This window comes from Sphaerodactylus townsendi, linkage group LG07 (assembly GCF_021028975.2).
Source record: "Sphaerodactylus townsendi isolate TG3544 linkage group LG07, MPM_Stown_v2.3, whole genome shotgun sequence".
Lineage (NCBI taxonomy): Eukaryota > Metazoa > Chordata > Lepidosauria > Squamata > Sphaerodactylidae > Sphaerodactylus > Sphaerodactylus townsendi.
The window spans coordinates 77,168,916-77,192,249 of NC_059431.1; the positions used below are offsets into that span (position 1 = coordinate 77,168,916).

Sequence of the window (23,334 nt, forward strand, 5' to 3'; positions counted from 1 at the left end):
TTCCCTTGGACACAGGTTCAAGGGAAGAACCTGCAAAAGTGAAATGTGACATGAGCAATACATAACCTTCACCATTTGTTTGAAGAGACCTTTTCACCATCCCCACTCCAACACTGGTAAGGTAACATTTTGTCTGTACAAAATAGATTGGAAAGGAAAACTGCTCCAGAGCTAGAAAGGTGGTGCTGAAAAAACTTGCAGGAGCATATGAACTACTCCACACACACACACATTGTCAAGCAGGCAGAGGAGCTGAGGCCTGGAGTTGAACAAGTATCTCCTTCACTGTGGTGCTCCATCAGCTTCTGTCATAATTTTCATACAACCAAGGACGTAGGTAAGGGGGGGTTCCCAGTTCAACCCCCCCAATTACATGTCCGAAGTTCCGCCTTGTTTGTGTTTTTTGTATATTTTTATTGTATATGCAAAAATCACCCCTTAAAAATTATATGAAAAAGATCTCTGCTGTCTTTTTGAAAGTTTCAGTTGGAAGAGGGCTCTCTACCAAACTGTAGATACCGGCGGATACCTCTGGCACCGGGCCTGAAAGACTACCCTTTCAATGCCAAAAGGAGTCGATAACATTGATATTATCAGAACCTTAACAGCTATGGCCAGTTTCACAGCCTATCATCTGAAAAACGGGGACAAACCACTTTAACTCACATATCACTAACATCTGTCTAAGATCAAACGAAACTAGAGCTCCTCAAGGAGCTACAGCTTATGTCTCTTATTTGTGGTGAAGAAATTTGAGGTTTTCGATTTTTCCCACCCCCTGATCTTCTTCGTGATAAAGGGTCAAATAACTTTTCTAGCTATAAGCAAATCTGACAAGGCTTAACAAGAACATCCAAACTCATCACAACATCATGCATTTTAGATATTTTTACGTAAATACCATCAACATACTAAACTCATCTGACATTTTTTTAAATCAATTTTGAAGACTTCTTGACCCATGCATTGGGAACTTTGTTCAAAGCAAAATAAGGGTTGCACACCAAGTACAAGTTTCACTGCATTACAATTGAATAACAAAGAGCCTTCCAGGGGCAAAAAATACAAGTTCACAGAAACATAATTTAAACGGCTACCTAAACTTAAGGTGGTTAAAAATCTACTCACAGTCCGTTATGAAGAACTAACACTCTTTTCATAATTATTTTTAAAGTACAAAATTAGTTAACATTTGTAGGGAAATTAAATCCAATTTTTTAGAATCTGAATAGCATTGCAGGACCCAACTTGCATTTTGAAATACATTTTATTAGAACAAGAATTTTGTTTAAAAAAAAACCAATACTATTATAACTTCTTTTTATAAAAAGGCACCTGAATTGTGTATATGTGTTACTGTCAGGTGTGCGCCATTCTTGGCCTGGCAGCTCGTTTGTCCACACAAAGGCCACAGATGGCCCAGCCATTACCATCGCCTGAGGCAAAGGAGGGCTCCCCCTGCTCGCATGTAACTAGTCAGTAAAGCTTAAAAGTTCACTCTTATTTGCCTTCCTCCGAAGGAGTGAACCGCCTGTGCGTAAACAATGCTTCTGTTCCCATCGTCCTTTACAATGCTGGTATTATGGGAATGCAAGGGTGGGGGGGATTATGGGTTGAACCATACCGTAATTTACAGGTATATACCAGTGGCCAGAGAGCCAAACTTTAGTTTCCGCTATCTGAGCCCTGGGCAGAAAACGGTTCCAATAAAGCTCTTGAAACCTTCTTGAGTCTCCTTTGATGGTCGGAGTAACAGACCCTAGCCGTGGTGGTGAACTCCAGATGTTATGGACTACAATTCCCATCAGCCCCTGCCAGCATGGCCAATTGGCCATGGTGGCAAGGGCTGATGGGAATTGTAGTCCATAACATCTGGAGTGCCAAGATTCGCCACCACTGCAACATTTACATTTCACACGTTTTCTCATATTGGAGTAGGTCTCAAAGGCAACTGCAGCTACAGGGAGACACAATAATTCAACCTTCATGTGCTGCTCTGAGACCACAACACAGGGTATCATGGCAAGATATTGTGAAAATAAAGCAAAAACATTTCATATATATTCATACCAATCCATAGGAATTGTTCCAAAAGCACAGGCATGAAGAGAGGCAAAAAGAAAATCTCAAAAATGTAGAAATCAACCAGTAGTTTATACTGAGTAGATTCAACCAAGCAAGACTGTTCTATTCATTGATTAAGCAGGAATAACTAACAAAATAGGGGACTACATTAGGAAACACTTATCTGAACAAAACATGCACCTGGTGGACATCCAAAGAATGAGATCCCACCCCCCCACCCCCATGTTTTGCAATGCTAGATTATTACACTTCCTTTCTTCCCAATTCTCCTGGAACAATTCACTAATGCCATGCTGGCATTCACACTGGACTATGAAGCGTGTTGTACATGAGGACGCCTTTGAAGATGGTTTGCAAATTCTGACAGGTTGAAAATGTGGCATCTAGAATGCTAAAAGGGGAAGCTCTGCAGTAAGTATATTACAGCAACTATCACCTATACAGGATCTCAGTTTGTTTCTGGCACCAATTAAAAGTCCTGGATTAGATCTTTAAAATCCTCAGTGGTTCTAGAAATGACATGCTCCACCCCTAAGTATTTGCCTGTACTCTGAGATCTAGACTTCAGAACACTCCTTCCCTGGACAGAGGCTAAGCCTTTTCACTGCAGGGTTTCTAATGGCAGATGCGCTTTTCACTGGTAACTTATCCCTGATTGTTTTATTTTCAATGTTTTAAATATTCTATATATTTAGAATCATTCTACATATTAAGAATGATTTTTTTTGTTTATTATGAACAACCATGACTCTAGTTGTATTAAAAGGTACACTATAAATATTTTAAAAAAATAGACAATGTCTGAAGTATCATTTCTATATTCTTCATTTCCTAAATCTTTTAATTGGCTTCAAAAGGACTGACGGCAGAAAGTCTAGCAAACACCAGTATTACTTTATTGTGAAATGGAGCTGAAAAAGAAGCACGTTAGTAATATTCCACAATCATTATGGCTGAACAGTTCCTACAGAAGGAAAACAGGATTGCCATGTTCTTAAAACATGTTCTAAAATAAATATTGTACATTGTGAATAGTACGCAGTGGATTTTTCTCCCCAAATGTGCACCAGTATATGAACCCAAAAAAATTAAAACCAATCCAAGACAGACAATTAACAAGTCTCTCTCAAAACAGTTGTCAAACATAAAGGTGACTGTGCCAATTATCTGATGAACAGATGGGTCTAACAATCCTCCCCACTGCTCCATATGGGTCATAAGCACACATTTGCCTCTCACAATCATGGGGAAAAAACTAAACAACCAAAATCACTTAAGATAATGCTAGAGTTCTTGACCGAACATGCAATGCTGAACTAGATACACTAACAAAATCTGTAACTGTTCAGGAACCATAAGAAAATGTGCATACATGTTAACAAAGAGAATTATATTTTAAGCCAAAAGACAATGTTTTACTTGACTTAATGAATCCCTGTGTCACCAAGCTCACAGAAGGCACATATGCGATATTTGTCTCCCGCAGAAACAGTGAACTGGATTTCGCTTGTCTGCCACAACTTGTACAAATCATTTTTTAAAGACTATCAACAGAGTTTTGACAATACAGGAACAATGATCATTCCAAAGCACATTGACAAAGCAATTGAATTTTGCTGAAGTTTTCAGGGCTCCTATTTACATAAAATCCAAAAATCAAACAGCTGTTTTACAGAGAAACTGAAATAAATAATTCTTAAAGTGCAAGGATAGGCAAGGCAAAATATTAGGGAAATAACGATCTTGTTCCTGGTCAGTTTTGTGTGCAAAATATATGAAGCACTGACCTATTCATGTCCAACCAGATCACTGTGAGTTATGCCTGTCCATATAGTTCTTCAGATTATGTAGGAAGACAGATATGATATACCTCCCTTATATTTTCTATACTTGCAAGTTCCTGGTCAAAAGAGAAAGCTTTACCTCGGTAGCTTTCAGCTGTATCATTGCAGCTTTACGTTCAGCCTCAAGTCTGTTCTTGCGAAAAGCAGTTGTAGTGCTCTGTAAAACTAAATCTGTTCTGTGTTTATTCAGGGTCATACAGTTCTGCAGAAAACAAAAACAATAGCCAAATATAACTGGGAAGAGCCTGTTGAAGAAGGGTGCATTTGCCATTCTTAAAACTATTAAAATTACAGAGAGAAAGGACTGAATCCAACAAACCTCAAGCGTGGTCACAGATATACATCTCTCCTACCCTTCCTCTTCCCTCAGTAATCCCAGCAGAATCCCCCCACACACACACACACACACAGACCCCTACATTTTCTTAATACAAAAAGACTCTGAGTTGCCAGAGCTGGAAAAAACATCCAGTTTAACCTTAAAGTAGCTATCCCTGAAATAAGAATGGACACTCTCACATAGAAATAGCCCATCTGCTGGAATGCTCCAAAGTGCACACTGGTTAAAGGTCTTTTGTCTACAGCTTCCAGAGCTCCCCGATACCCAGGGCCATGAGCAATCGCCTCAGGTCTGCTGGACAATAACCTGCCACAAAACACCACTCAAAATAACCTTCCTTACTAATTCAGTGCCCAGACTTGGATAGCCCAGGCTAGCCTGATCTCATCAGATCTCATATGCTAAGCAAGGTTGGCCCTGGTTAGTATTTGGATGGGAGACCATCAACAAATGCCAGGGTCGCCATGCAGAGGAAGACAATGGCAAACCACCTCTGTTAGTATTTCCTTTGAAAAACCTTTTGGGGTCACCATAAGTGAACTGCATAAGTCAACTTGACGGCACTTTACCGTTGCGGTATTTTGCCGTTGCCTGCCTCCACGTTGGTAATTTCTTGATGGTCTCCCATCCAAATACTAACCGGGACTGACCCTGCTTAGCTTTCAAGATCTGGCTAGCCTGGGCTATCCAGGTCAGGGGAGAATACCCACAAAATACTGTACCTCTAAAATGAGGCCAGTAACTGAGCAATATGATAAAAAGATGGCATAGCAACATAAAATTCTCTCTTAAGACTCAAAAGTAATAACTCATACCTTGAATATTTTACCAACATGCAATAGAACCAACTGCAGATGGCTCTTTTGTATAAGGAGTGAATACATAGAAGTCACATTCAAAATATCAGCCAATATTTTCCACTGTTAGAATTAATTCAAATTATACACAGAACTGATCATCACAAACTGATTATCACTGATGTTTACCTTTATGAGTTGCATAAATTCTGATACAAGTTTTACTTTCTGGCTATTAATTCTTTTTATTTTAACATTCGCTTGTTCAGATTCTTCTTCCACGTTGATGGCATCTTGTTCCAGTTGTCTTAAACTGTGTAAAAAAGATTTATGAGGAACATTCTGGGGATCATGATGAAATTCCTAATTCAATATTAAAGAAGCAAAAAAAGGATTCTCCTGACAACTAGGACAAAGCACAACTACCTTTCAAAGTACAGAAAATCAGAATATACTGCTGTCAGCCATCTAAGATAACTGAAAAGACTTCGCAGAGTTTGTTGTTTTTATCAAAAATCTCACTATCAATAATGCCTCTTGAACAGATCTGTCCTAGCAGTTTTTGGTTACTTATTTGTATTTTGTTTGACACGAACTAAAATACACCCAGGTTATACCCTGAGTAACCCTTGCAATGTTGTTCCAATTATACATTTCCCATTGAATTCATATAGGGCTCAGTACTAAAAGTTAATTTTCCACTTTTAATAAGTACTTTTTCTTTTACTTTTAAAAGTTAATTTTGCCTGGTTGCCCCTGACCACTGCTATGCCCAGGACAGCTTTAGAAGTCTCAGGGACTGCTAGAAGAGGGAGTTTGAGAGAGTGAAGTACTGAGGCTCCCTTCTTGGCCTGGGCATGTTGGGACAGCTATTTTTAACCTGAAAAGTTTCCCTGACCCTCCTGGAAAAGTGGGAGGCTGCGGCGGCAGGATGGGAGCCTGGTCTAGTGGACAAGGTCCCCAAACACAAAGGCGCTTCCACAAGTGTCTTTCACTTTAACTTCTTAAAAGTAAAAGTACTTTTAATAAGTACTTTTTACTTTTACTTTACTTAAGTTAATTTTTTACACATCAGCATATTCTTTTAACATTAAGAATACAATCAAAAATTGTCCAGCCCCACTAGGTTCAATGGAAAGCCTTATAGTGCAGTCCTAAACAGATTTAACCCTTCCAAGTGCACTGAAATCAATGGATCTAGATGGGTTTAATTGTGCTCAGGATAACACTGTAAATCATTTGTTCAGTTCTCCCCATTTAACTCAACAGAAGTGAGTGGATCTTGCTCTGAGTTTTTTCCTGTGTATTAAAATATGAATGTGATTTAGGTAAATGCATATGCCATATGCCTATTCTATGTTTAATAGTTTTAAAGTCAAACACATGCAGTTGCTGGATTGGACCAGATATATCTTGATGTCTCCAGGCAACGGTGATTTAACAAATCTCTTTTATCATGGTCAAAATCTATTAGATGAAGAATTTCCCTCTAGGCTATGTGGCTGTGATCTGGTAGTTTTTGCTCCTAAGGCAGTGATGGCGAACCTTTTAGAGACTGGGTGCAAGGGGCGGAGCAAGGGAAAAGTGCATCCAGGGCACGTGTGCGCCCTGGATGCCATGCCCCTGCCTGCCCCCGCCGTGCCCTGGAACGCCCCGAAACACCCCGTCACACCCCTGGAATGCCCTTCCCAGGCCCCTGCAGGGTCACGCTCCCAGTGCGTTGCGCACCCCTCGCCCCCTTGACACTATGCCACTTCCGAGTGCCCGAACTGGGGCGATGGCGCGCGTGCCCATAAAGAGGGCTCTGAGTGCCCCCTCTGGCACCCGTGCCATAGGTTTGCCACCACTGTCCAATATCTATGGCTAGCATCTTCAGTGGTATGTCATGGCAAGATGTGTTTATCTCTGTGGCAGTCAGCAAAAATTATCACACCATGGCCACATAGCCCAGAAGACCCACAACTGTCAGTTGATTCTAGCTCTGAAAGCCTTCAACAGTATATAAGTGAAATTAACCAGTTCTGAAATCTGTTTTTCTGCCTAATTTTAAAAAGTAATATTGCAAATAATGTGATGATATAAAATACATACCTCTCATATTTCATACTGATTTTTGATTCCAGCTGTTTCCTTTTGCTTTTTTGCCCCAAAAGCTCCTTCTTCTGTTGTCTAAGTTCATTGTCTCTGCGTTCTAGAGATTTCAGTCTCTCCCGCAGTATTGTAATTTGAGAATTCAGCAATTCCAACTTCCTATTAATTTGCTAAAGTAAATGCCATTTTAAAAATCAGTTTACATAATTTTCAATCATTTTAACTAAGATTTTATTATTTTACTTGTTTACACTCAAGATGCTTGTTAGTGCTTTAAACCAAGGCAACCTCCTGAATGCTTAAGGTCTAGACTACTTCATTTTCTATCTTAAATGAAAGTAATGCTGACCTCTATGAAAAGCAAGGCCACTTCTGTTGATGTCCCAGAACTATGAAACTCTACCCCGATAGACTTGTTTGGCTTCACTTTGGAACACCATAATAAAACTTCTTTTTCATAGACTATTTATTGCTTTTATTTGGCTGTATTTCTGCTGGTTACTTTTTCTTTAGGCAGATATTTTGTTGCTAGTTATTGTCATGACTTTTTTGTTTATTCCATTGTGACTTTTTATTGAAAAGCAATATAAAAAAGATGTAAACGGCAAACGTTGAGATCTTTGACTAAAGTTTCACTTTGACTACTACCAACTTCAGACATAATGCCTGCGCCAGTGAGAAGGAGCAGGAAATATTTTAACTGGTAAAATTTTAATTTTGGGGGGGATTTTAGCTATCTTAACCTTCCAGAAGTTCAGGTGTCATTTGACTAAAAGTCACTGAGCTCTACATTCAGCCCTGAACAGTAAATCAGAGGTCTGTACTTAGGTTTACATATAGGTTAGTCCTTCTGCTTAGCGTCTCTGAAAACAGAATAAAATAAATAGAGAATAAAACCACTTCTATCATACTGCCCCTACAGAAATCTATGGTAGATATGTACAGCTCTGGTCACCACACCTGAAACAGAATATTGCAGAGCTAGAGAAGATGAAGAAAAGAGAAACCAAAATGATCAGGGGGCTAGAGCAAGTGCCCTTTGAAGGGTTATTTAGCCTACAAAAAAGGGCATCAGTGGGAGAAAATAGGGGGTGGGGGGAGGAAAACTCTGGTGCACCAATGTGATGCCTAAACTATAAGTGATACAGAATGCTCTAGTATTTTGGAAAAAAAATGCATGGTAAAAATGGAAGTAAAATAAGCATAATGCTGGCATGCCAGATCCTACCCCTAATTTCTCCCAGAGGTTGTAGGCGGTGGCCTGGTATTTCTAACTATAATTTTTTGGGGAGGGAGGGGAGTGATAAATACCCCAATTACAATTGCTAATTGTTTCACAGCATTTTTGAAAACACAGGCATCATACACATATATATTTCTCCCAGTGGGACAAATACTTCATCTGAGATTAGAAAAATAACATTATGGAGGGACAATTCCGCTGCTCCACAGCCCCAGATCTAGACTCAACCTCCTTTGGCTCCTTGTTATACATATTAAAAAGTAGAGAAGATAAATTCATGAATATCCGGCTGTCTAGATTGGTTCCAACATTCCAATTCCAATTCAAAGGGATGGGGGTCGAATCTGCCTGTGGAAGTAGTGCACAGTCACATTGGCAGTTTCATCCCCGCCCCCCCCCCCCCGGGGCACTTGCCTCAGTGGAGGGGCGAATCAGCCACTGCAGCTCTTCCATGGCGCCAGCATCCCTACTGACGTTACCAGGGTGGTGGGGCAGGCTGGGGGAGGAGCCTACATTAGTCAGTTCCTGCCTGGCCATTCGCCACCTTATGCCAGTGGTCGGTAGTTCAGACCTAAGCCATCAAAAAGGTGGCGTAAGTCTATTGTGCCCCACAGAGTCTTCTTGGTGGCAAAAAGGCTTTTCACTTTGCAAGCCTCCCCATGCTGCTGAGAAGCCTCTATGAAAGTGGTGGGTGCCATGGCCACCTGCCAGGCTGCTTGGATGGAGCTGCCCATCAGAATTGTTCAAACTAAAGAATTTACTGAATTAATAGCTTCCATAATTTCAAATAATAGACTGCTATCTCTTTTTGAAAGACCATCATAAACCAACTTACTTGGAATTGAATGTCCAACTGCCTCCTTTCCTCAGTGTCCACTGTGACATTCAGAAACTGGGCTGGCTTTAATGATATGTTACTAGAAATAGTTTGATTTGTGTAAGAAGACACTTTTACTGTGTATTTTTCATCTGCGGTATATATTTGCCTCAGTTTTGTCTCGCTTATGACCTGAGAGGAGAAGAAAACAGTACAAGTGAATGAAACGACTCTGAAAGTAGGAAAAAAATAACAGATAAGCAATATACCACAGCATTTAGTACTTAACACATTAAAGGAAGAGGTCAGGACAAGAAAGTGAGAAGATTGTTGTTTAAGACAGATAAAACAGAGGTGCTGTTAGCTGGAAACATGGACTATCTAGAAGTAGGTATTATGTAACCATTATATGAAATTTCACTTCCTCTGAGAACCTAGGTCTGCAACTCAGCAGTACAGCCTTGCCTAGAGCTTATTCATTCTAAGCCCACCAGTGTCACAGACTTTATTCTAGAGAAGGGGTCTGCAACCTGCAGCTCTCCAGATGTTCATGGACTACAAATTCCATCAGCACCTGCCAGCATGGCCAATTGGGATCCTGAAATGGCCAGATACTTCTTTTACTAGCATCATTTAAAAGAAACTGAGGCCGTTTCCGCACAGCCTCGGTAGGGGTTGGGTCGGCGTACATGACGCCGACCCAACCCCTCTGGGACCGTTCGCATGAACAGTCCCAGAACCTACCGGGACGACGGCGCCGCGCTGCACTGTTGTCCGGTCGACCTACCTGCTCTGCGGCCCTCCGGCACGTTGCCGAGGTCAGGGGACACGCCCCCCTGCCCTGCGCGATCACTCCGGAGTCGCAGGGCAGAGGGGGCGTGTCCCCAGGCCTCGGCGACGCGCCGGAGGGCCGCAGAGCAGGTAGGTTGACCGGACATGGGGGGAGGGAAGGCGCCTTTGAGCCGCTGCCATTCGCACAGCAGCGGCTCGAAGCCGCCGTTTTCTGTAAACCTCGCTCAGGAAGCGAGGTAGGAAAACGGCGGCTTCGCACCACTCGGGGCCTGAGATGCATTTCATGATGACTTTAGCATCATATAAAAATCTGAAATTGTATTGTTTGTCATACATATCTATAAAACACAGGAAAGGTTTCCAAGGCCTGTAATGTCCCACTGATCATTTGTTCATATACTTTTCCTTTCAATACAAAACCTCCAAAAGCACAAAGCAAAGAACAATACTACATGACAGAGTTAGTTCAGGAGGAGGAGTCCCTTGGCAAGATCTGGCCTCCTTCAAGACACAGCCATGATATAGTCAAGCAAGTGGCAGCTATCTGCTCCTGAATATTTGTTGCACTTTCGGGGAATAGAGTATTTTTAAACTTAGTTTTTTTAAAAAAAAATCTTGTATATTATTTTTAGACTACCTTGCCAACAATCCTCAAAAATACTGTAGCCGTATTTCAGTATTTATACATCATCTCTCACCCTTTCAATCATATTTCTGGTCTTCTCTGTTCCCACAGGGACCTCATAAATGTGATACTGTTGGCATAGGTAACTCATCACAGGCTGGGGTGCATCAAATAACTCTCGCAAGTAGGAGAAAAACCCATAGCGTCTGAGGAAGAAAGAAAAGTGGTTTGATTCATTTATCCTTTAAACACCATTAAGACACCATAACCCACTACATAATAAACAAGCAATACTTCAAGAAAGTATGGTGGAAGAGAAGATACCTAAACATACAAATTAACAGATGTTAGCCAGAGGTTCAAAAAATCACTATTATGCTATTCAATATGAAAAGACAATTTCTGCAATCTTACCATAAATTAAACTACACAACACAAAGAGTAAATGATTATCTAAAGAATTAATCAAATATAACTTACTGGTCAGAAATATTTGACCAAAAGCAGCTTAGCTGAGGCCCTGCCATGCAGGCAGTGAGCAGGAAAGCTGAGGCTGGTTGTGGTTAACAAGTGTAAAACCTCCTCTCTCCATCATCATTCGGTCTCTCAACATCCAGCAGATATTGGTGATATTTTATGTTTGTTTACCAGAGCCTCCAACACCAAAAGGTTAGAAACCTAATATGTAACTGTACAAAATCTAGAGACTTCGCAGAATATCATAATGGAAACCAGTGATGTGGGTTTTCTAAAAAATATATATGAATTGGAAATTTGTTTAGATTTTTTCCAGTCTGATTTCAGGCCTAGTCAGTTGACCAGAAGAATGACCTGTGCCAGGAGATGGACAGAGGGAATGAGACTCCAATGGTTCTCCTGAACCTCACAGTGGCTTCTGACTCCACTGGACTGAGATTGGGAGGCACAATTTTGAAGTAGTTCTGGTCCAATGTGGAGCATAGGTTTCCAAAAGTGATGCTGGGGTACTGTTGTTCAGCCCCTGGGTTTATGGGATCGCACAAGGTTCAATGTTTTCTCCTCTGCTCTTAATAGCCACATGAAACCGCTAGTCATCTGGAGGTCATTCAGAGATCTGAGCCGGGTTACTACCAATATGCAGATGAAACTCAGTTCTATCTTACACTACCACCCAACCAAGGAAAGCTTTAGAAAACCCTAAACCTGCTCAAATGTAGTTTTGGTGTAGATGCAGGTTAATACACAGAAGCTTAATTCCAACAAGATGGAAATGCCTCTGGTGAGCACAAGGCCTGACCTTAGATTTGAAGAGTCACCTTTTCTGGATGGGGCTTTATCCCCTTGAAGAAGCAGGTCTGTAATTTGGGGGGCGGGGCCCCTTGGACCCAGGGCTACTGATGGATAAGCAGGTGGCAGCTTAGTGAGGTTATCAACAGGTGGTAAAAGGCCAGAAATGACTTTTACCAATTTTGACTTGTTAGCCTGCTGCAGCCTTTCCTAGGCAGAAAAGATCTGGTCACTGTGCTGCATGCCCTACATGTGCTCTACATGGGGCAGCCCATGAAAAGTGTCGGGAAACCTCAGTTGGTACAGAATGCTGCACCCAGGATGTCAACTGGAAGGGGTCAAAGGAACTTTATCACTTCAGTCTTCACCCATTTACGTTAGCTCTCAGTTTATTTCTGGGAACAATTCAAGGTGTTGACATCGACCAACATATCTGAAGGACCACTCGCTTATGAAACTACACAATTACTACCGTCTCTTCCAAGGCTCTGCTTCAGATACTCCCCACTGTCTGAGATCAGATGGGTGGTAACCCAGGAAAGAACCTTCTCTGATATGACACCAAAACTCTGGAAGTCTCCCCAAGGAGACTTGTTCATCCTCTTCTGTTGCCACCTTCCACCATCGGGTGTTTCATATGGCATTCCCTCAGTAATCCATCCATCCTGCCCAATGCTCTAATGTTTCTGTGTTTTGGTATATACTTTAGCCCTGGTTTTAATTGTTTTAATTATGTGCTTCTCATTGGTTGTAATGGTTTATAAGATATAATTTTGTGCTTTTTAAAAATTTGTTAGCCACATCAGTGGTCCTTATGAGAGCAGAAAAGCAGGGTAAACCTTTTGTAATTTTGTTTATCCAGTTCCCTAAATAGTATGATCTAATGCAGCAAATTTATTTGTACTTATTTTTAGCAAACTTTTAAAAGAACATAATATCTGTTAATTTTCTTTACCAATTAAAAAAACAAGTATTTAAACTGAACTATTTGATTAGGAAAAATGAATCGTATGGTTTAAATGTTATATTCAAACAAATTCAAAGACTTAGGTGAAGGTTATTTGTATTTGACTAATACTTGTAAAAATATAGCGTGCACTTTGCCTACACTGTTGACATTTAAGGGGAAAAAAAACCAAGGCTCTAAAAGCTCTTGACACTCTAACTCAGGGGTAGGGAACCTGCGGCTCTCCAGATGTTCAGGAACTACAATTCCCATCAGCCTCTGTCAGCATGGCCAATTGGCCATGCTGGTAGGGGCTGATGGGAATTGTAGTTCCTGAACATCTGGAGAGCCGCAGGTTCCCTACCCCTGCTCTAACTGTACCATCCTAAGCAAAGTTACACCCTCTATGTCTACTGAAGTTAATGACTGAAAAGTGTAAATCTGTTTAGGTTGGTACAGTAATTTTAGCACAGCCAAGAAATGTGCATTGGATGTGGTGGGCCACTCACCCACTTTATTTAACAGAATTTAACTCTCTTCCACTGGGACACTTCAATTTCACCATCAGTCTCCCAGGCATTGCTTGCATTACTCGTTAACTCCATGACTGATGATTATAATGTCCCTTCCTTTATAAAAGGGGACTTATAAATAAGAATTTCAATTTTGGTTGTGTCAGTGAAATCAAAACCAAATCAAAACCAATCAGGTGAATTTGTAACTTTTTAAAAAATTGCATTTATCACTGATTTCCCTCCCCCCAAAAAACCTACAAATACATGCATGTCCTTTCACTACCAGGGATAATCATCTCAAACACATTAATTACTTCTAAGCTTGTCACATATTGTACTGGAAATGACATTCATCCATTGTTTTTAATTTCGCCTTCAGAAATAGAAATGCATTAATGGAAAAATAAAGCACTGGAAAATTCTCTGTGTTGGAAAACATTCCTCCCAACAACACAGGTGGAAATCATGAGCTGATCGATGGACCACAGTCACCTTCATGCAGGTAGCCAGTGTTCATTAATATTATGCTCAGTTACACAAAGTTTTCCTTTTAGCAGGATATGGTCTTAAGTTGTAAGAGAAAATGTTTTAACACTTACTTGAGTTCTTCAATTGGTTTTAAAGGTTTATTTTCAGCACACGATTCACTAGGAGCCATCACAGCATTCACTTTTAATTTCTGATTATCACGTACCTAAACCAAAAGGAAGTACTTTTACTAACCTTACAACAATAGGTACAAGACAAGTAACACAAATACTACTAGGTACGGTGGAATTGCTCTTTAGTGCTTTAGGGATCAAAGAAAGCATTATTCTTTATTCAAAGCCAGTTAAGATTTTATTCCAGGCACTGCTGGTTCCTTTCATGGCTCACTCAAGCAGATAGAACAAACAAAAGAAGTTATACATCAGAAAATCTTCTAGGAGCCATATCAGAAAGGGCCCCTAATACAAGGAGAATCCCATAACGGGCTGTAAAGAGATGGTTACTTTTGTATCAATCAACCTGATAATTTAATCATCAGCATTTGGTCAAGTCGCAAATTTAGAACAATATCCTGCTTCCTGATGCATCATCTAGGTCAGGGGTAGGGAACCTTTAACACTCAAAGAGCCATTTGAACCCGTTTTCCATGGGAAAAGAAAACACTTAGAGCCGCAAATAATTTTTGACATTTAAAATAAAGATAACACTGTATATATTGGGGTTTTTTACCTTTTACTCCGCTCATTCTGAGAAGCGCATGGATGCGCCCACCCTGCTGCCTGCAGGGTGGGCAAGGATAGGGCCAGCGGCTCGGCCTTGCCAGCCGCTGGGAAAGCACCCGCCCCGCTCCAACGGGTCAGGCGAGAGGGGAAGCCCGCAGGGCGGCCCAGCCGGCTGCGGGCAATTGGTGCGCCTGCCCTGCTGCCTGCAGGGCGGGCAAGGATGGGGCCAGCGGCTCGGCTCATGGAGCCGCAGTGCAAGGGCAGAAGAGCCGCATGCGGCTCTCGAGCCGCAGGTTCCCTACCCCTGATCTAGGTGTAAAGATTTAACAGGGAAGGGCATTCCATATCAAGTTTGCAACACTTTCCATTCAGAAGTCAAGACAAAAAGGTTGCATTGCACCTTGCATTCCAAAGTGATCTGACCAAACTGTTCTCAAAAATGACATATGGGAGGACAGAGTCTTCCTCCCCTTCAAGAATCATCTTTTGGATCATGCTCTTGATTGGTTTTTATTGGTCAGGGATCAGTGATCCAGTTCCCTATAAAGTAGTCTGCAACCATCTGACAAGGGGAAGAAAAAGTAATACTTTATACTATCAGAAACAGAAATGGGTCAGAGATCATCTTGCAGCACCTGATGCTTTCACTTATGCTGCTTTGCCTGCCTTCATGTCTGCAAGAGTATATTAGGAAGTTAAACTTTGTTACAATAAAGCACCAACTTGCCTGTGTTATATTTTAGCCTCAACCTTTTCTACAATCTTTTTAATAAAGCTTGTTGTTTTTTATTGGTGTGTTCTACTTCACTTGTAAGAGTCCAAACCCAGCCTCAGTCAAACTACCAGAAGGGAATTTATTCCAGTCCAAGTCCAAGACAGGATTGGAAAACTCAAGTTCTTTACATGGGCCTCAATGGCACATACGGATTCAACTACATTGCTTACTGAAATCAAAATGAGTCTTCCAACTTGAGGCTATGATCAGAAGAATAATATCTGACTAATTTGCTTAACTGAAATGCTAAAGTAATTTCTGTTTCCACTCAGAAATTTGAGAACCTATGTCTCAAAGAACGTGGGCAAATTAAAAAGCAAACCCTAAATTATTAAATGCATTCTTTAAAAAAAGTTCAATCCTGAAGTTTAAATGATTCATACTAGCCCCCTATTTTAAAAGTAGAAAGGGTAAAGACTATAACTCCCTTATTGCTAAGTTAAGAGAAATAAAAGGTGAAAATCATGTGAGCAGACAAGCAATTTAGCACCAAGAGATGTGAAAAAGCAAGCCCTCTAAGTGGATTATAAACCACAACTAAAGAAAAAAAATGAGTTAATGATTCAATGTCTCCTCTTCTGAAAGAACAAGAACTCTGGGCTAGAAGGACTCCAGAACAGCCCACTGTTTCTGCCAAAGGTATATTGGTACTGTGTCTGCCAATACGATATATTGTGACGATAAGTTAAAATATTATTGCTGAACAAGAAATAAAGGGGTTGAAAAGCCCCAATAAAGTGCAGAACAAACTCTTTTAGAATCCTGATTAATTTGATCTTTCTTAACAATTCAAAAGTTATCTGACTAACAGTGGGGATATCAAAAGGGGAAGATGGTAAAGCTACCCCAATGCTTCTTAACTTCATATGTACTAAGATCCAATATGACACGTGGGAATCCTGTTGTGACCACTGTAGCAAAACTGGCAAAGAACTCTCAACTAACAAAACTAACAAAAACACCTCAATTTAACAGCAGCAGTTCTAACTGCTGCAATTTCTGATGGTCAGTTAGTTTGAAGGGGAGCTTGTACCTAAAGGAAAATGCTGATGAAATCCACGGGGATGCTTCCCATTTATCTTCACTTCTCATTTCACCTTTATTTTGAGTAGAGTTCTTCCTTTCCTCTAGTTTCCCTGTTTCTTCTCCATTTTCCATTTCATTTAGTCTACTTGCTCCTCCAACTGCCTGCCTTAGAATTCTACACATCCAACAATATGCAAAATGTTTCAACAGCTGGGGAGACAGATGGCAATGGGTTTGGAAAATCCTACTATTTTGTTTCTACCGTGCTGTTTTCAGATTACCACTTTTCTTCTAAAGTCCAGTTGACAGCATGTTATTGGTGCACTCAGATGTTTCCTTTAGCTGGATTAAGCCAGGATATGTAAGAATCCAACGTTTTACTGGACTGCACATATCTCTAAGTTAGTGGTTCTCAACTTTCCTAATTCCGTGACCCTTTAATACAGTTCCTCATGTTGTGGTGACCCCAACCCTGACATTTATCCATTTTACAGACGGAGAACACTGATGCAGAGAGTCTTAGGCGACCCCTGTGAAAGGGTCGTTCGACCCCCAAAGGGGTCCCAACCCCCAGGTTGAGAACCACTGCTCTATGTGGACATATCTTACTTCTTTCTTCTCAAACAGGTAATTACCATTCAAAAGTAATCTGCTCACCTCTGAACTATAAAGTGCAGATTATTCTCACCAACCATGATTTAATTCAGACTTGTAATCTTGGGGTGGGAGGGGGAGTTAACTCCAAGTGTTATTCCAAGTGTTTGAATTCATATTGCACAAGTAAATGAAGTTATTTTCTTAACCAGAATTCTTTGCATAATAATACTGAAAAGCAAGGACAGCCCACCAACAAATCAGTTTGTTCACACCCCAGTCTCTGAATGTAAGCTTTGTGAATTACCTACCCCTTTCTTACTTTAAATCAAGCATGGCCATATACCATATATACTCGCATATAAGTCGACTTTCTCAGCACATTTTTTGTGTTGAAAAAGCCCCCCTCAACTTATACGCAGGTGAGGTGTATTTTAAAAAATATTTTAGGGTTTTTACTTTGTCGGCCGCCAGGGGGCGCAGTTTTTAGGCTTGCGGCACCAAAATTTCAGGGTATCATCAGGTGACACTCCTGATGATACCAGCCAGGTTTGGTAAAGTTTGGTTCAGGGGATCCAAAGTTATGGACCCCAAAAAGTAGTGCCCCATCCCCCATTGTTTCCAATGGAAGCTAGTAGTAAATGGGGCTACATTTTGAGGGTCCATAACTTTGGACCCCTTGAACCAAACTTTACTAAACCTGGGTGGTATCATCAGGAGGGTCTCATAAAGATACTCTGAAATGTTGGTACTGCTAACATGAACATTCCTTCCCTGACAGGCACCCTCAACTTTCCCCCAGATTCTCCCTTTAAATCCCCTTCTGAGTGGATTTAATCAGGGCTCCCTAGATTAAAAATATTGAAAGTATTGTCAAAGGCTTTCACGGATGGATTCAACTGGTTGCTGTGGGTTTTCCGGGCTGTGTGGCCGTGGTCTGGTAGAATCTGTTCCTAACATTTCACCTGCATCTGTGGCTGGCATCTTCAGATGTGTATCACAGAGAGAAGTCTGTTATAAGAGAAGTCTGGACACAGTGTATAACAGACTTCTCTCTGTGATACACCTCTGAAGATGCCAGCCACAGATGCAGGCGAAATGTTAGGAACAAGATCGACCAGACCACAGCCAAGCAGCCCGGAAAACCCACAACAACCAACATTGAAAGTGATGCTGTTTGGGGGGGGGGGGGATCTACCCTGAATCAGCATCGTTTTGTTTAAACAAGGGAGCCCAGATTCTCCCTTTAAGGTGGATTAAAAAGGAGAATCTGGGCTCCCCAGTCTAAACAACATTAAAAGTGATCCTGTTTCAGGGTGGATTCCCTGCCCCCCAACAGCATCGCTTTCAATGTTGTTTAAACTAGGGAGCCCAGATTTGTGAGTTGGGACATGAGTTCAGATTTGTGAGTTGGGGCATGTTCTATAATGACATGGTGTGAAAAATCTGATCTTTGGTGGTAGTGGGGAAGGGTGGCCTTTGGTCGTGGGAAGGCCGCCCAAGGGGGGGCGCAAAACTCAGATTTTGCACCAGGTTCCATTTTCCCTAGCTACGCCTCTGGGACCCTGCAAAGAGAAGCGCCAAGAAAGGGAATGCGGGGCGCACGCAGAGGACAAATTTTGCAAGTGGGAGCACCTTGCCGGAGCAGTTGGGCAGGCTGGAGGTGAGTCATGTGCTTTGTGTGTTTGCTCGGCTGGGCGCTCCTCCTCTTCTCGGCAGCTGGGAAGGGGAAGGGTTCAGCCTTGCATCTCTGCCTAGTTTCCCTCCTGACAAAGGCGACATGTGTGGCTGATCTGGGGATGGGGAACTTTGTGCAGACTGGTCCTTGTTGACTGCCAAAGTCAGCAGCCTCTCTGCCAGCTTGCAGACCTCCTCATCCATGTAGTAGTGACAAGGCGAGGTTTGAGGGAGAGGTGCAAACTCAGTGCTCCAAAGTCCTTCCTGAATTGATGCGTGGGGGTTAGAGTCTCTCGAGCTCTTTTTAAAATGTGCATTTGGGTTGTCACCCCCTTTAATGGTACTAGATTCCGTACAAGCTTACTTAGAAACCCTGCTGAACTCACGACTTACTCCACAAGTAAGCTTGCATGGGGTTTCCACGCCAACAAAGGGAATTGAGCCAAGGAGATAGTCATGTGCCCTTGTAGTTGGTAGAATTGTTAAGAAGGTTGGCAAAAAAGCTGTAAAGTTCTACAAGGTATTCTGAATATTAAGAAACAGATGCAATAGTCTGAGGTGTGTGCATTTAAACAGTTTTGTAAATATTAAGAATCCTTTGCTTCCATGTGGTTTTAACCATGAGTAGTTGCCACAGGTACCACCTTATGAAAGCCATTCCTCCTGCATGTGAACAGGTTGTGTGAATGTTCCTTCTAAAATGACACCTGCCATGTGCATTTTTAAAAATAGGTACACTATTTAAAAATATGTACACTAAAAATATGTACAAAAATATGAACTATTCTTTTAAAAAGCAGGGTACTTTTGAGTCACAGAGATGTTCATTCCAGTTTTTATTGTTAGACCCTTCCTTACAAAAAAGCTAAGGTTTTTGTACTTTTAAAGTTATTGTTGAGACCATATTGTTCTTGTTGACCCTCTTTTCCACTTACAGAGCTAGTCTACTGTTTTTCTTTGAAAAAAATATTCAAACACATTTAACCTACTGATGCCTCAATTAATGTAATTTTATTGGTATCTATTTTTGAAATTTACCAGTAGCTGCTGCATTTCCCACCCTCGACTTATACGCGAGTCAACAAGTTTTCCCAGTTTTTTGTGGTAAAATTAGGTGCCTCGACTTGTATGCGGGTCGACTTATACACGAGTATATACGGTATAGGGATCTTCTGCTTTTGTCCCCACTGTGTTATGAATAATCTTTACCAAGAAAATGCAAAATACAGGGGTAACAATTCTGAGTTGGAAAATTCCTGGAGATCTGAAGATAGAGCCTGGAGAGGCAGGGTTTGGGGATAAGAGGATCCGCAGTTGGGTATAAGCAGCCATTTTCTCCAGGGGAACTGATCTCTGCAGTCCAGAGATCAACTGTATTTCCTCGAAATCTCTTGGACCCTCCTGAGGGTTAGCAACTCAAGCACAATGGGTTATTTCTGTTTCAATAAACTAATTTCTAAAAACAACAACAACAATATTTCAGGTGCCAGTTGTAGATGAGAGGTAATATTATGGAGTTATGCAATGTGAAGGCAGAAAGAATAGCTGCTCTTCAACAATTTTCATGTTACTGTCATAAAAAATGCACAATGCTGGACCTAGCTAGGAAAGGAACAGCCTGCTGTTAAGACAGACTCTCCACTCTGGGGTTTCCTCCACCAAAACAACTCTAAACAATTAATAGCTACGTGCTTGCCTCTCTCAGAAAGACATCCATATCTTCTTTGCTTTCAAAGACAAAGGCCCTCATATCATTGGATGAAATATGATTTTCTACATATTTAGCATGCTTCTGATCTTTCATATTGATCTGTACAGGAACAAACACAGCAGAGGTTAAAAATGAGGGTGTAATACATAGAAAAATGATAATTAAATCTACTTGAAGCTGAGGAAAGTATTCCAACACAATAAATTTGGCTTTCAAGAATAGATGAAATACTACTTCCAAATGGAATAGGAAACCTTTTAAGAGTTGGATGTTAACCAGAATTAACCTGAAAACAAAATAAATTGACTTTTTATTAAGATCAACAGTAACAGCAATAGTGTGAAACTTTTTGAGTTTCTCAGAATTTGTCATCAAGCTGCATGTTAAAGGTGGGGGAGAAGGAGATAAAACTCTTTTTCAGCTGTGATCTTAAGGTCTCTGTTAGTATCCTGTGTAAAATGTTTTACTGGAACAAATTACTGGAACAAAAGATGAAATACTACCTCCAAATGGATTAGGAAGGTGTCACTGGTTAACATTAGAATATTTCTTTGGCACGTTGAGAATAAGAAGCAAAAAAAAAAGGCTGCTAACTGAACATCAAATGTCTTTCTAATGCCAGTAGGACACAACACTCTTTAAAAGACCAAGCAAAAGGGACAATATAGCAGTCCTTACAATACTGAAGATTAATTTAAGATGATGCACCTAGTAAAAATGGAATATAAGCCAAACTATTGTCCAGGGGAAATTCACAGTTTGTTTTCCCTCTAGTTGAACAGTTCCTATCTAAATCAACTATATGTTGATTATTTTCAAAGCAGACATAAAAAGTAGGCCAAGTTGGTTCAAAGGGAACCCCGCTCAAAAAAAGTGCAATGTTTGCACACACTGTTGTGTTATTTTGGTTGGTCATAATAAAAGGTGTTCCATGGCTTTGTTTTCTTTAATTTGCTATAGACCAACACAGCTATCAAGTTTTTATCTAGAACTAACCTAATTTACATGAAGTAAATAGAAGAACAAATGTCAATCCTTGAGTCATTATGTTGTGACAAAGATGTAGAAATGCTGTAACTATGGCTGTGATGGCTCTGTGGTCCGCTTCATACTTTACAGCTGTAGCATGAACACTTCTACACTGCTTCTCCTTCCTGCATCACTCAGGCAACATAAGAAGTCTCAGGCTGTGTAGGAGGAGCCTAAGCCAAAGCACATCCCAGGGCCAGCCCTATTACTATTTCCAGAATTTTCTATGCTATGTTCCAGAGTAACATGTACGTGGAAAGAAGCCCAGGACTTCTCATGACCAACATGTTTCACATAGAGAGGTGAAAGAATAAGTCAAGCTAAACTTGTATCTATGTCACACGAACAATGTGAGAATTGGGCATTTGGGCAAACGAGGCATACCTTAATATCACACAGTTCAGGCAGAGTCACCATATCAAGGGCAACCCAAAGTTCTGAGAAGGAAGCTAATTTTTCTGGGCATTCATAAAGCTTCAGACATCCCTAGGAACTTTTAACCTAACAAAGATTGCCTTAAGCAATACATATTGCAGAAAACATATTTGAACAACATGAACTTAGCAGTGATTAACCAGGCCTGAAGGAGAAAGCTAATGGTCCTTAGATCAGGATTTGCCTCTGATTAAACTGACCAGATCATAGCCACATAGCCTCATGACTAAATGATCTGGGAAAGGATAGATATATAGCACTTTAATTGTGCCAAAAAAAGCGTTTTTTGACATTATTACCTCCTCAAAAGAACTGGTTAATTCAATTATCAGATTCAGAATAAGCAGTAGAAAAAAGGTTCTGCAGGCCTCCCATCCTAGATTTTTAGTGCTTTCATTTAAACCTCCAAACAGATAAATAAATACTTCATTTCAAAACAGCAATGCTTTTTTTGAAAATCAGAACCCTTAATGGAGGGGGGAGCCATGCTTTCAATTGGACTAACCTACCAAGAGAGAGAGTTGTTACAATGGATCCTGGCTTCAAACATCCTGAAGATATATTGCTATTCTTTCATATTTTCTTTAGACATCACCAGATGTTGCAGCTCCTGTGGAGCCTCTTTCGTACTATAAAAATTCTACCATTTTGCTGAGGCTGATGCAACTTTAGGATCCATCACTCTACTAGAACTATTTACTCCATTTATATTCATTTTTGTGACAAATTTTACAAATAGAGATTTGTAAACCTGAGGTTTTATTTCACCAAAGGAGGGTTTTTAAAAGATCCAGCCCTTAAGTTAATCACTATTCCTCAATTCCTTCATGACATTTAAGTATGGAGATGGAATGACAATCTGGCCCAAAACAGAGAACCTCTACAAAATAGCAAACCTTTTTATACACAGAATTCTAGCACCACCCAAGGGGACTCCTGCAGCCTTGATGAGGGCCAAAGTTGGAATGCCATCAGTTAAGACATCACCCTGTTGAAACATTGGAATAAACAGAATACAACTTCCAGTAATTTATTCTAGTAAAATTGAGTTTTGATGTGATGCAGCATAACGATAAGTTACAAGTAACTTCTTATAACAGCACTCCCTCTCACTACTCTATACCAGATGGCAGGCAAGTTGCCTCAGTAGCAGGATTAAATCTGCATAACTGGATGTTTAGATGTGATCCCATGTTTGTCAGACAGCAATATCTCAGTCCAACTGTTCTCCTTGGTTTAATAAATTTATCAAAAAAGACCATATAAGATCTGAATAGTTGGCAAACATTATTTCTCATAACCTCAGAATGGCACGTCTGTCTGTTTTCAGTCAATGCTGACAGCATTATTGGTTAGGAGATACTCCCAGATTCCACTGGCCATGCACCTGGGCATTTGTGGGAAACCTGTAGTAGAGAAACTACCACATCATTTTTATACTGTCCTCTCTATAAAGAAAACAGAGCCAATTTTTTTGCTGGCAAATTAACATGTCTAAATTTTTATTTTGACCTT

General features: G+C 40.7%; 1 protein-coding gene across 6 annotated transcripts in view; it reads right to left on the bottom strand.

The window, feature by feature from the left end:
- Nucleotides 1-23,334, bottom strand: part of SMC5 (structural maintenance of chromosomes 5) — a 100,412-nt gene that overhangs the window by 59,689 nt on the left and 17,389 nt on the right. For all 6 annotated transcript variants that reach the window (XR_007245100.1, XM_048503837.1, XM_048503840.1 and 3 more), the window contains 7 exons: nucleotides 20,341-20,454; nucleotides 13,961-14,055; nucleotides 10,708-10,840; nucleotides 9,236-9,409; nucleotides 7,158-7,327; nucleotides 5,256-5,379; nucleotides 4,009-4,131 (listed from right to left, as the gene is read on the bottom strand). Coding sequence is in view for 5 of the 6 variants with exons in the window: in XM_048503837.1 (XP_048359794.1) it covers nucleotides 4,009-4,131; nucleotides 5,256-5,379; nucleotides 7,158-7,327; nucleotides 9,236-9,409; nucleotides 10,708-10,840; nucleotides 13,961-14,055; nucleotides 20,341-20,454 (933 nt within the window). In the remaining variant the exon portion in view is untranslated. The remainder of the gene's footprint in view (nucleotides 1-4,008; nucleotides 4,132-5,255; nucleotides 5,380-7,157; nucleotides 7,328-9,235; nucleotides 9,410-10,707; nucleotides 10,841-13,960; nucleotides 14,056-20,340; nucleotides 20,455-23,334) is intronic.